Source organism: Dictyostelium purpureum, assembly GCF_000190715.1.
Source record: "Dictyostelium purpureum unplaced genomic scaffold DICPUscaffold_239, whole genome shotgun sequence".
NCBI lineage: Eukaryota > Evosea > Eumycetozoa > Dictyosteliales > Dictyosteliaceae > Dictyostelium > Dictyostelium purpureum.
Window position 1 is genome coordinate 1 of NW_003519575.1, and position 13,027 is coordinate 13,027.

The 13,027-nt window shown below is 23.6% G+C and overlaps 4 protein-coding genes across 4 annotated transcripts; 2 read left to right on the top strand and 2 right to left on the bottom strand.

Annotated features, from left to right (window-relative positions):
* Positions 1-1,167: 1,167 nt before the first annotated feature.
* On the top strand, positions 1,168-5,786 carry DICPUDRAFT_155280 (uncharacterized protein; the record flags this gene model as incomplete). Its single annotated transcript, XM_003290696.1, has 7 exons — positions 1,168-2,533; positions 2,596-2,921; positions 2,989-3,393; positions 3,480-3,742; positions 3,828-4,166; positions 4,247-5,608; positions 5,678-5,786. 7 exons carry the CDS (start codon positions 1,168-1,170, stop codon positions 5,784-5,786), a joined length of 4,170 nt encoding a protein of 1,389 aa, XP_003290744.1.
* A 287-nt stretch (positions 5,787-6,073) lies between these two features.
* DICPUDRAFT_155281 (uncharacterized protein) lies at positions 6,074-7,951 on the bottom strand (the record flags this gene model as incomplete). Its single annotated transcript, XM_003290707.1, has 3 exons — positions 6,074-6,235; positions 6,303-6,733; positions 6,814-7,951. The coding sequence occupies 3 exons, from the start codon at positions 7,949-7,951 to the stop codon at positions 6,074-6,076; spliced, it is 1,731 nt and encodes a 576-aa protein (XP_003290755.1).
* A 1,674-nt stretch (positions 7,952-9,625) lies between these two features.
* DICPUDRAFT_49392 (uncharacterized protein) lies at positions 9,626-11,064 on the top strand. Its single transcript, XM_003290697.1, has 3 exons — positions 9,626-9,824; positions 9,922-10,689; positions 10,773-11,064. The coding sequence occupies exons 1-3, from the start codon at positions 9,678-9,680 to the stop codon at positions 11,031-11,033; spliced, it is 1,176 nt and encodes a 391-aa protein (XP_003290745.1). The 5' UTR covers positions 9,626-9,677; the 3' UTR covers positions 11,034-11,064.
* Positions 11,065-11,384: 320 nt separating this feature from the next.
* Positions 11,385-12,975, bottom strand: DICPUDRAFT_155283 (uncharacterized protein; the record flags this gene model as incomplete). The annotated part of the gene is made up of 3 exons (XM_003290708.1): positions 11,385-11,448; positions 11,524-11,801; positions 11,884-12,975. 3 exons carry the CDS (start codon positions 12,973-12,975, stop codon positions 11,385-11,387), a joined length of 1,434 nt encoding a protein of 477 aa, XP_003290756.1.
* Positions 12,976-13,027: the final 52 nt, after the last annotated feature.

Sequence of the window (13,027 nt, forward strand, 5' to 3'; positions counted from 1 at the left end):
TTTATATATTTGTTTTATACACCCACTTTAGAAGTATGTAATTTTTGAATTGATATAATTTTAATTAAATTTACTTTTTATTTTTTAGTTTTTATAAATTAATTTATTTTTTTTGAACACCTAACATTTTAAATCAATGTTTAAATTTAATATCTGATTATATTTTATTTGTTAAAGTGATGATATTATTTCTACTTTTTATAACAAATATATTATAAAATAGTAATTCATATTACCATTTCCATTTTTCTCTATTATTATAATTTAAAAAATTATTTTAAAATAATATAATTTTATAATCTCTATATTTTGAAGAAGATATGCATAGAATAGATGTTTGTGTGATTTTTTTTTTTTTAAATTTAAAATATTTTTTATTTTATTTATTTTTTATTTATTTAATTTGTTATATGTGTGTTAATAAATATATTTATATCTAACTTAGTTATATTTTTCGTAATTTTTTGATTCAAAATAATAATAATAGTAATAATAATAATAATAATAAAAACAATCGTTATAGAATATATTAATAACAGTAATATAATAATAGTAATAATTATAGTAATAGAATTCAAGTATTTTTTTTTTTTTTGAATAATAAAGATTTATATAAATTATTTTTTTATTTTTTTTATTTTTTTTTTTATTTTTTTTTTGAAATTTTTTTAAAATTTTTTTGTCTTTAAATATTTTTTTTATTTTTTTTTATTTTTTCAAAAGTTAAATTATTTTTCATTATTTTTCTATTTTAGTTTATATCTCTAAATTCGTTTTTTTTTTTTTTTTGGTTTAGTGTTATATATACTTTATATAATAATATAATTTAATAGAATATTTTATTATTTTCCTTTTTACTTTTCCTTTACTTTTTTTTTTTTTTTTTCGTTATAAATATAATATTTTTATATTATATACTTACCGAAGATAGGGAAAACAGATAGATTTTCTTTTCAACAACTAGAAAGCCAACAACAAAAAGAACTAGGTCAGAATATCTTTGACACAAACGATTCAAATAATTATAATTACTCGCACCAAAACAACAGTAATTACAATTATAGTTCAGAGGACCTTTCTAATAATAATAACAACAGCAATAATTATAACAACATAAACAATAATAACAATAATAACAATAACAATAACAATAAAAGGATAAGAACAATGAGTTATCAAAATAATAATAGAGGTGGCAACAATGGCGGAGGTGGAAGATATAATAACTATGGCGATGCAGGTGGATATAATAATAGTGCATTTAATATGAATAGAGGGAATAATGGTCCATTTGGGAATAGAGGTTATAATAATAATAATAATAATAATAATAATATGAATAATAATAATATGAATATGAATAATAATAATAACAATAATATGAATAACATGAATAATAATAATAATATGAATATGAATAATAATATGAATAATAATAATATAAACAATAATGTATATTTAAATAGAGGTGGTAATAAGGTTTACACGAGTAACCAACAATCAAATCAAATGTATAATCAACAACAACAACAGCAACAACAGCAACAATCATTTCAAACATCACCACATTTTTTACAACAACAACCAGCTTTATCAAATATACCTACTAGCAGTTCACATTATGACTCTACTCCGACATATTCAGGAAATCCATTTCAAATGCAAAATAATAATAGACAAAATGATGACTATTTAAGTAGTTATGATAGATTAGGCCAACAATATAATTCAAATAATAATTTAAATAATAATAATAATAATAATAATATTAATAATAATAATAATAGTAATAGTAATAGTAATAGTAATAATAATAATAATAATAATCTTATGTCAAATAATAATACTATTCAATCTCCAATAATGAGATACAATAATATAGCTGGAGGTGGACAATATGGTGGTGGATATGATTCACCAATTAACAATAATATAAATAATAGTAATAATAATAATAATAATAATATAAATAATAATAATAATTATTCACCAACATATGACAGCGGTAATAATTATTCATCACAGTTTTCATCAACATTTTCGTCATCAACAAATACAAATTCATCATCATCATCGTCATCGTCACCCTTCAATACTGAAAACTCGAAAGGTTTTTTAAATCAGTATATGATAAAATTAGGTAAAAGACCAAATAATCAATATATTTCATCATCATCTCAAGGCCAACCACCCAATCAAACATTCGAAACTATTTTTGAATTACCATTTCCACCAAATTTTGGTAAAGAGCCAATGAGAATTATTGGTAAAGGTCCCACTAAAAATGACTCAAAGACTCAATGTGCAGAGAAGGCTTGTAAAGTATTAAGTGACATGGGTTTAATCAACCTCTCAGCCACAAAGGGTTCAGTTGCTTCAACAACTTCAGCACCAGAAAATGAAGTTACACCAGACAATTTATCCGACTATCAAATGAATGAATCTAAAAAAATTATTTCCCAAAAAAGTATTAGATGTAGTTCTTTGGAGTTTGAAAATTGTTGTTTATTAATTCACAGTAATGGTGGCATCAGTAAGTAATCAAATATCATTTCATAGCATTATAGTTTTTATACTAATATATTTTTTCATTAGATGGTATTTTAGGACCTTCAGGTATGAGTTGGAAATTTGATGCAGCAAAAAGAAAGATCGAACAATATGCCAAACAATTTAGTTTTCCAGAGAATAAAATTTATAGAACTCACGAAGTACCAAGAGGTTTGAAATCAAAGATATTTATTGTTGAAATGTATTTACCAATCGAAAATACATTACAAAAAATTACTAGAACTGAATCGGATAATAAAAAATTATCAGAAAATTTAGCTGCTGTTGATGCATGTGAATATTTATTAGAAAATGAATTGGTTCAACCAGAATATAAAGTACCAAAATCCTCTACATCAAGTGATGAATTTGTAAGTAAAAAATAAATTTAACCAATTTTAATAATAATAACAGATTATTAATATTTTATTTTTATAGTTCAAAATTAATTATGATATACCACAGGATTTAATAGAACAATCACAATTCTCTTTAGATTATATTATAGATCAAAATAAAAATTTTACACCAAAACAAAGCATCATTCTCAATAAAAAGATTCAAACTTATGAACCTCAAATGTCAATTTTGGATTGCAAATCACAAGAGGAAATTTCAGAAATTGGTATCGAAAAGAAGATATTTGAAGAAAGAAAGAAAAATACAGCAGAATATCAAAGAGTTTATCAAAAGAGAACCGAATTACCAATTTTTAAACAAAGAAGACATTTAATCGATTGTATCAAAAATAATCAAATTATTATTATTATGGGTGATACTGGTTGTGGTAAAACAACTCAAATTCCACAATATGTTATTGAGGATATGATAGAGTCTAATCATGTAATTATTATTATTTTAGATATTTAAATGCAATAATCACATTATAGTTAATATGGTTTTTTTTTTTTTATTTTTAAATTATTTAGGCTCCATATTGTAATATTATTATGACTCAACCAAGAAGAATTTCTGTACTTGGTGCAGCGGAAAGAATGGCATATGAAAGACTTGAAAAGGTTGGTGATACTATTGGTTATCAAATAAGATTCGAAAATCAACAACCAACTGGTACCTCTAAACTTTTAGTTTGTACACCAGGTATCCTTTTAAAGAGAATGTATTCAGATAAGAAATTACATAATGTTAGTCATTTATTCATTGATGAAGTTCACGAAAGAGATATTCATACGTATGTGTTTATATTTAAATAGCTTTCTAATTCCAAAATTAAAAAAAAGGTTGTTACTAATTTTTAAATTTTATTTTTCATTTAGCGATTTCCTTTTAATTATTTTAAAAAAATTATTAGAGGATAATATCAATTTAAGAGTAATTTTAATGAGTGCCACCATTGACAATAGCTCGGTTTCAAGATATTTTAATGATTGCCCAGTATTCAATGTTTCGTCATATAGCCATGTTGCAAGGGAATATTTCCTTGAAGATATTTCAAAACAATTAAATGATCAATCTATCGTTTACAAGGATGAACAATCTGATGATGTAGATCATGCATTAATTCTTCAAATTATGACCCATATTGTTACAAAGGTTTCAAATAGTACCGAAGATTCAATTTTAGTATTTTTACCAGGTTGGGAAGATATTTCACAGTATGTAGTTCATTAATAATTAAGTTTATCTTGTTTTAATAGTTAGTGTACTAATATTATTGTTTTTTATAAATTTTTAGAACAAGAGAATTAATAAGAGGACATCCATTATTCAAAAATGAAAATCAATTTTTAGTATTGGCACTTCACTCTAGTGTTTCTATGCAACAACAAGCTAAAGTATTCGATAGGCCTCCACCAAAAGTTAGAAAGATTGTTTTGTCAACAAACATTGCAGAAACTTCAATTACAATTAATGATGTGGTTTACGTTATTGATTCAGCCAAAGTGAAATTGAAGTATCATGAAACACAAAGAGATTTAACTTTGTTCCAAACGGTTTGGGCATGTAAATCTTCTTTGAAACAAAGAAGAGGTAGAGCAGGTCGTGTTAGAAAAGATGGTGTTTGCTATCATTTGGTTTCAAGAGATCGTTATAATTCATTAGATGACTTCCAATTGCCTGAAATGCGTCGTATGCCATTGCACGAACTTTGCCTTCAAGTTAAAGTTTTGGTTTTGGGTAGTATTGGTGAGTTTTTATCAGATGCACTCGAACCACCCGAAGCAAAAGCGATCGATAATGCTATTAATCTTTTAATAGATTTAGGTGCACTTTCAAGCCAACAAGATTTAACTCCATTGGGTTTAAGACTTTCATTCATTCCAGTTGATCCAAGAATCGGTAAAATGATTATCCTTAGTAGTTTCTTTAGATGTCTTGACCCTATTCTCACCATTGCATCGTTCTCTAATCAAAAGAATCCAATTTTAAATTTATTCAATCAAGATAATAGTTATCAAAATAATTTCTCATCCCAACTTTATCCAGAGCATCAAAGTGACCACATTTCATTCTTAAATATTTTCAACAACTGGCTACAATCTAAACTTGAAGGCAGAGAGGAGGAATACTGCAGAGATTTCCTTTCAATCCCATTACTTAACCAAATTCTCAAAGTAAAAAAACAACTTTTAGCTACCATTTATGAATTGGGCATTGTTAATATCCAATCCCTTTCAAATGGTTTTGTTCTCGACGATTTCTTTAATGCCAATAGTAGAAATTTCGATATTATCAGATCCATCATTTGCTCAGGTTTATTCCCAAATGTTGCAAAGCAAAGAAAGAAAAGAGAGTTCAAAACTCTTTCAGAAAATACATTTTTACATCCATCTTCAATTGTTTATAATCTCTTCCAAGAGTTAAATTCAAAAGATAATTGGGTAATCTTTGAAGAGAAATTCAAAACCAAGTTAACCTTTATTAAAACTATTTCTAGAATCCCAGAAATCTCTTTATTATTATTTGGTTCAACTCCTATTTTTACACAAACCTCCCAAGACTATTCAACCATTGCAATTCATGGTACTCCAATTAAATTTTATGTACCAACAAATTCTTGTCATCTTTTACTATCAATTAGAGAACAGATGGAAAAGTATTTTGATTTTAAATTATATTTTATATTTATTTTATTTTAATACTAATTTCTTTTTTATTATTTTAGGGCTCTTTCAAAATATGTCGAATATAATAATTATAGTAATCACTTTACAAAGGTTGATTATGAATTCGAAAAAGCACTTATTTCATTATTAAGATTCTCCAGGGGCTAAATAAAAAACTATACCAATTATTTATTATTTTTATTTTTTTTCGAATAGCAACAATAATTATTTTCAACCTGAATTTATTATTTTTACAAAAATTAATTATACAAAGAAAAAAAAGAATCAAATATATATAACAGATAATAAAAAATAATAGTTTTTTAAAATCTCGTTTTAATAGATTTTATATATCAAAAATAAAATAAAATATAAAATAAAACAATTTTTTATTATATAAATAAAAATTTAAATTAATTTGTTATTATTATTTTATATTCTAAAACAATATAGCTTTATTTTCCATTTTTCTGTTTTTGAAATTCCAAATATTCGTTAACAACAATATGTTTACTATCTTTTCTTTTTTGAATAATTGATTTCATTGGGAAGGAGCCTAATCTATTGAAACTAACATCTAGCAATAAATCTGCATCATACATTACACTTGGTATTTTCTAATAATAAAAGTTGCATTAGTATATATAAAATTATTAAATTTACCAAAACTATTTAAATATTTACCTTGATTAAATTATAAAGAGTGCCATAGTCTGAACATGATATTATTTTTTCTTCACTTAGTTTAAAGAATGATAGTGCTACTCTGAATAAAACTTTTGAACCTTCACTAAAAAATACATCCCAAATTCTAAAACAGGTTTCGGTAGGAGTTGTAGTTGCCATTATACAAAGGAACCATTGTGTGATAATTAATGGTAGGGTTAAATTGTGGGAGGTTAAATGTGTATGCAATCTTGGAATTTTCTTTTGGAGTAAATCGTCAAAAACAAATCTAACGTCAACGGATGAGTCCATCATAGTGGTTGTAAAATATTCGGTAGGTAACAACTCTTCAACAATTGAGACCAAGGTCCAGTAAGCTTCGGGCTCGCTCATAAATATTAATAAAAATCCCGCTATAAAATTCATACACTGACAATAACCAACATTTGCTAATTAAAGAAAGAAAAAAAAAATTATGGTAAATATTTAAATTATATTTTTCTTGATCATTACTAAATTTGATACATACGATTTCTCCAAGAATATGCTACTAGAACATTGGTTAAGCTTTCCATTTTCTCTTTTGTGTTTAAAAACTTGTGATCAGGAAAAGTACGATCAACATCCATCATAATTTGTTTTACACTGATTGATTTCTGGCCTTTATGTTCTCTTAAAATTCTATCGTATTCATCTGGATTTTCTGAAAGTCTGGCATATCCTCCACTTGCTCTAAACCAAACTATAGACCTATATTCTTCGGGAATACCACCCCTAATTAGCTCTTTAAAGAGTTTGGGAATTTTCTGTCTGTAACTTTTAATTCCTGTACTTCCTGATATTTGTGCTACTGGATAACTTGAATCTATATAATGAGGTTGTTTAACTACTAAATTTTGTAATGCAGTTGGATTTTTTTCTAAAAATGCATTCCACTGATCTCTTCTTACTTGCTCTTCCCTATGAAATTTATCTTTGTATATTAAATAATTTTGAATTTGATCTTGGTCAACTAAAAAACCAAATCTATCATATAAAATTGGATAGTCTTGTTGATGAAACTCTTGAATGATAACAAATTCTTCAACATCTGAATCTTTTTCATTTTCTGAATGTTCATCTTCTTGACTTTTAGGTGGTTCTGGTGATTCTGGTGTTTTTGGTCTGTTGTTTGTTGTTGTTGTAGATTTAATATTATCATTAGTATTATTATTATTTGGATCTCCATTTATATTTAAATTTTTTAGTTTTAAATCATCGCATATATCTTTTTGTTGATTATCGTTTAAATTGTTATTATTGTTGCTTTTTGATAAACCACTTATATTTTCATTACTATTTGAACCTGGGTATGTTGTATTACTATGAGTTCTTCGGTGATGACCAAAACCTCTTTCTTCTGAATTTGCAATTGGAGATAATGAAGGTATACTCCCTCTTTTAGTTGGTGATGTGTAAATTGATTGAGGTGCGAGGCTATTACTATTAATATTACTATTGCTATTATTATTATTATTATTCATTTTTAGTGAGTTTAAGTTTGGTGTTAAATTTTTAGGTGTGTCTTGATAACAATTTACTTCAAAACTAACTTGTGTTGTCCCAGAAGAAAAGCTTGCTGTACCATTTTCGTTACTTGTGTCAGTTGTATATATATTTGGTTCCATTTCCATAAATTATAGTTTATATTATTTAAATGTTATAATATTTATACAAATGAAATTTTTAATTTTATTATTAATGTTTAAAATTCTTTGATTATTATTTTTATTACTATTATTAATATATTTTTTTTAATAATATGATTTTCTAATGTACAAAAGTTAATTACTATTTTAAAAAAAATTTTACAAAATTCTTATATATATAAAATACGAATATGATACATATGTTGTTTTTAAATATAATTATTATATGAGCTATTATTTAATATGTAATAATATTCTTGTGTGTTTGAATGTGAGTTTGTGTGTGGTATTTAAGTTATTATTAAGTTTTGTAATTATAATTGCTATTGAAAAACACATAAGAAAAAAAAAAATAAAAAATAATTTAAAAAAAAATATTAATATTATTTTAAATTAAATAAATATTAATTTTAAATGAATAACTGGTGTGGGATTTTGTATGTTGAGAAAAATGTTAACCCTCTCACACTACTACTATTTTAAATTACCACAAAAGTAAATAATATATTATAATAATAATAATATATAATAAATATATTTATAATACTATAATGCTAATAACAATAAACAATTAAACAATGGTAATGAAAAAGAAATAAATAAATAAAAAATTGGAGTGTGTGAATAAATAATACTGAAGAATGAATAAGAAAAAAAAATTAAATTTAAATTTAAATTTTGAAAAAAAAATAAAAAAAACAAAAAAAAAAAATAAAAAATTTTATTTAAAATAGAAAAGGGATAAGAATTTTTTGATTGATATTTTAATTAAAACAAATATAATTTATTTTCTTTTTAATTTTATCTATTAGTTTATTTGGTATAAAAGTATACCAATTATAATAATTAAAAATATTGTTTTATCTTATTTATCCTTTTTTTTTTTTTTTTTTTTTTTTGAGCGAAAGTGTGTGAATTGTTTTATGTGTATGTATGTATGGTATGTGTGTGTGTGTTTTGATATATTTTTTTTTACTATTTATTTGTTTTATCCAATGGTAATAAAAAAAAATAAATAAAGAAAAAAAACAAAAATATGTGATTAAATGTTGTTTTTAATGTGTCAAAATAAAATTATAATGCAAATGGATTTACTCATGTCTTATTTTTTTAAAAAAATTTTTATTTTTTTTATTTTTTATTTTTTTACTTTTTTTTTTTATTATTTTTTTTATTTTTTTTTAATTTTTTACCTTTATGTGTTTTAAAGGTTTTCAAATAAATTAATTTTGGTGAAATAAATAATAAAATATAATGGACTAACTAATTAATATTCCAATAATAAAAAAAAGAAAAGGAAATAATGTATTTATTTAAAAATAATAATAAAAGTTAAAATATAAAACAAATAACAAAATGTATTCAGATATTTTTTTTTTTTTTTTTTTTTTTTTTTAAATTTTTTTTATAATTTTTTTATAAATTTATAAAATTTTATAATTTTTTTTTATTTTTTTTTTTTTAAAAATAATTTCACAAACGAAATTTTGTAAAGTGTAATTTGGATGCATATGATACAGTAATAATATTCATCAAATTCAAACAAAAAAACCACATTTATACACACTTGTCCAATTATAATTTAAAAATTAAAATTTTTTATTTTTTTATTTTTTAATTTATAATTTTTTTTTGTAATAAATTTAGTTCATCATATAATATTATATAATATATTATAAAACGCGAAAAAAATAAAAGAAAAAAAATGAATCGTTTATCTAAAAGTGCTTTAGAAAACGTTGCAAAACATAAATATTCAGGTATTGATGACTCGATTTTAGCAAAATTAATATTACAAAAATATTGGAATTTTTGTTTAAGATTTGTTCCACTTTCAATAGCACCAAATTTAGTAAGTAATCGATTGTTTTAAAATCAATGGCATTTTAAAAATAATAATAATTATAATAATACTAATATTGAAATATTTATTGTTTTTTTTATTTTAGATTACCTTAACAGGTACTATTACAATTTTAATATCATTTTTTATAGTTGGATATTATTCACCAAAATTAGATGGTGAGTTACCAACATGGGTATATATATTAAGCGGTTTATCATTATTTTTCTATCAAACTATGGATAACCTTGATGGTAAACAAGCTAGAAGAACAGGATCAAGCTCACCATTGGGACAATTATTCGATCATGGATGTGATTCAATTGTATGCACATTACAATCATTGATCGTAGCAAGTGTATTGAATTACGAGTTGGGTATTATGCCATTGGTTCAAACATTTACTATCGCATTATTACCATTTTGGATGGCAACATGGGAAGAGTATCACACTGGCACATTACATTTAGGTCCAATCAACGGTCCAGATGAAGGTATTGTAATTATAGTTATCACATTATTAGCCACCGGTTTTTTAGGCAGTTCATTTTGGGTTATTCGTCCTTTAGAGTCATTCAATTTCTTACCACAAATCATCTCTGGATTAAGATTGAACGAAATCGTCATTTCATCATTAGCATTTCCAACCATTATAACATGCTATTTCAATATTAAACATGTTGTACATCATCTTCAATCAAAAAATAAACCAGTTTTACCAGCTCTTTCTCAAATTTTAGTTTGGATTATTATTACTGGTTGTTCATTCATTTGGTATTACACTTCAACCTTACTTTTAAATGAAAATTCAATTTGGTTTACAAATATTAGAACTATATTATTTTCAATCGGTTTCATTTTTGGTGAATTAGTTGTAAGTATAATAATAATTATAATTATAGTAATAACAATAATAATTGACCTGGTTTTAATTTATTCCTTCTTATTTTTATACAGAGTCGTTTAATTTTAGCTCATATGTGCCATGAAAAATATAATATAATTCAAGCACCATTGATTCCATTATTATTAGCAACTTTTGTTTCAGTTTTAAATTATTATAGGGGTGAAGTTATATTCTCAGAATACATTTTAATGATCATATTTGCAACTTTTTCGTTGGTTCATTATTCATTATTTGTTAAGGATACTATTCAACAATTATGTTCCTATTTAAAAATCAAGTGTTTCAAAATAACCCAAAAAAAACAAAATTAAATAATAAAAAAGAAGCAAATAAATAAATATTAAAAATAAAAAGAAAACTTTTTTTTTTTTTTTTTTTTTTTTGTTAAAGAGTATCACTTTTTAATAATTTAAATATTTTTTATATATATTAATTAAATATATACAAACTAATATTTTTTATTAAAAAGTGTTTGCATATGTGAATATATTTATATATTCATAAGGACTTTAAAGTTTATTATAAAGTTAATTATTTTTAAATTGAATTATTTTATAAATACTATTTTATGTATATTATTATCTATCTATTATTATTTATTATATTATTGTTATTATTCATATTAATGTTATTATTTTATTGTTATTATTAAGTTTTATTATTTAAAAATAATCACTTGGAGCATTTGGGTGAACAAATTCCTCTTCAAAATCCATGATCATTTTTCTATAAGAGAAAAAAAAACGAAAAAGAAATTAGTATTTAACAAAATATAATAATAAAATAATTTAAAATACATACTCTGTAATTGGTAAAGAATCTGCAGTTTTTAATAGGGCATCGGGTTCAATTTGAGTCCCAAGTTTCTTTAAAAACTCAACAGCTTCTTCAAATGGGAAGTTGAGTAATTGTTTTTCGTAAGTTTTAAGAACAGCAATTGCCATTTTATGAAGATAAAATCTGCCTTCAATGAAAAATACATCTAATAATCTTTTGCTAATTTTAAAATCGAAATTATACGTAAATAAGGTAGATATCCATTCTGATGCAAATAAAACTGGTGTAACACCAATTTCTTTCTATTAAATAAATAAAAAAATGGTATTAGTATTATTATTATTATTATTGTTAATTTTAAAGAAATTTAAAATGATATCATACTAAATGTGAAAATAATTTTGGATTTGTAGTTTCGATTAATCTATCTATAACATATAAATATTGTCTTAATAAGCTTAAATCGTTACAATAAAGTGATGACAGTTTGTAGTTTTTCATAATACTTGTAAATGCCCAGAATGTTTCGACTTCATCCATTTCGCTTAATAGAATTGCAACAATAAAACTCATACCTTGAGTGTATCCAATCTCTGGGTCCATAATTGCATAGGCTTTCAATATTCTAAAGAGTGAGTTGTGGCCTTCGCTATTGAAATCTGGATTATTTGGGAATGTTCTACCAATGTCTTTTGTAATTTTATATTCATATTCTTCTGAGCTTTTACTTAGGAAATGCTGATAGACACCAATATTCTTACGTTCTAATTCTATGGCACCTGAAAAGAATCTCCAAACATAGCCACGAATTCTTCTTGGGATTCCTGAACGTACCAATTTACTGGTATCTGGTGTGACTGTATTATCCAGTGTAAAGTTTTTAATTTGCTTTAACCACTGAAATTCTTTAATCTTTAAATGACTAATTTTCAATGGAAATCCATTAACACAATCCCTAACATCTGGACCTATTGAGCTATACAAGGGTGATAGTGTTTTATTTAAATTATTATTTATAATTATAGCTTGTTCTATATCAAGTGCGGATAGCATTTCATCTGGGATATTATTATTTATTGATGTATTTGTGGTGTTATTAAAGTTGCAGTTGTTTATATTATTATTATTATTGTCGTTTATTTCTTCATTCATTATATTATTATTATTATTATTATTATTATTATTATTATTATTATTATTATTATTATTATTATTATTATTATTATTATTTATATTGTCCATATTGTTTATATCAAGATTTGATAATAATGCCTCTGGTTTAAATAGTTGATCTGTTGATAGTTTTAATGATGGGTTAATAGATTGGTTAATATCTTTTATAATTGGTTGATATACAGAAGATTCTATTGATGAACCTGAGGAAGAGGACGTTGGTGATTCTAGTAGTACTATTTGGGTAGAGTTTGTAGTTGTATTATTATCATCATCAATGGTTAAAGATGAGGCTGATAACATATCGGTTTTATCAGCAATGTTATCTGTTGAACTTATATTTGGTTTTCTAATA

What these genes read in the sequence shown, in the direction of transcription:
- DICPUDRAFT_49392 (XM_003290697.1), top strand. Translation starts at nt 9,678, where the DNA reads ATGAATCGTTTATCTAAAAGTGCTTTAGAAAACGTTGCAAAACATAAA. An exon ending in TTTCAATAGCACCAAATTTA is followed by an intron (nt 9,825 to 9,921) that starts GTAAGTAATCGA and finishes TTTTTATTTTAG; the next exon opens with ATTACCTTAACAGGTACTAT. An exon ending in TCATTTTTGGTGAATTAGTT is followed by an intron (nt 10,690 to 10,772) that starts GTAAGTATAATA and finishes ATTTTTATACAG; the next exon opens with AGTCGTTTAATTTTAGCTCA.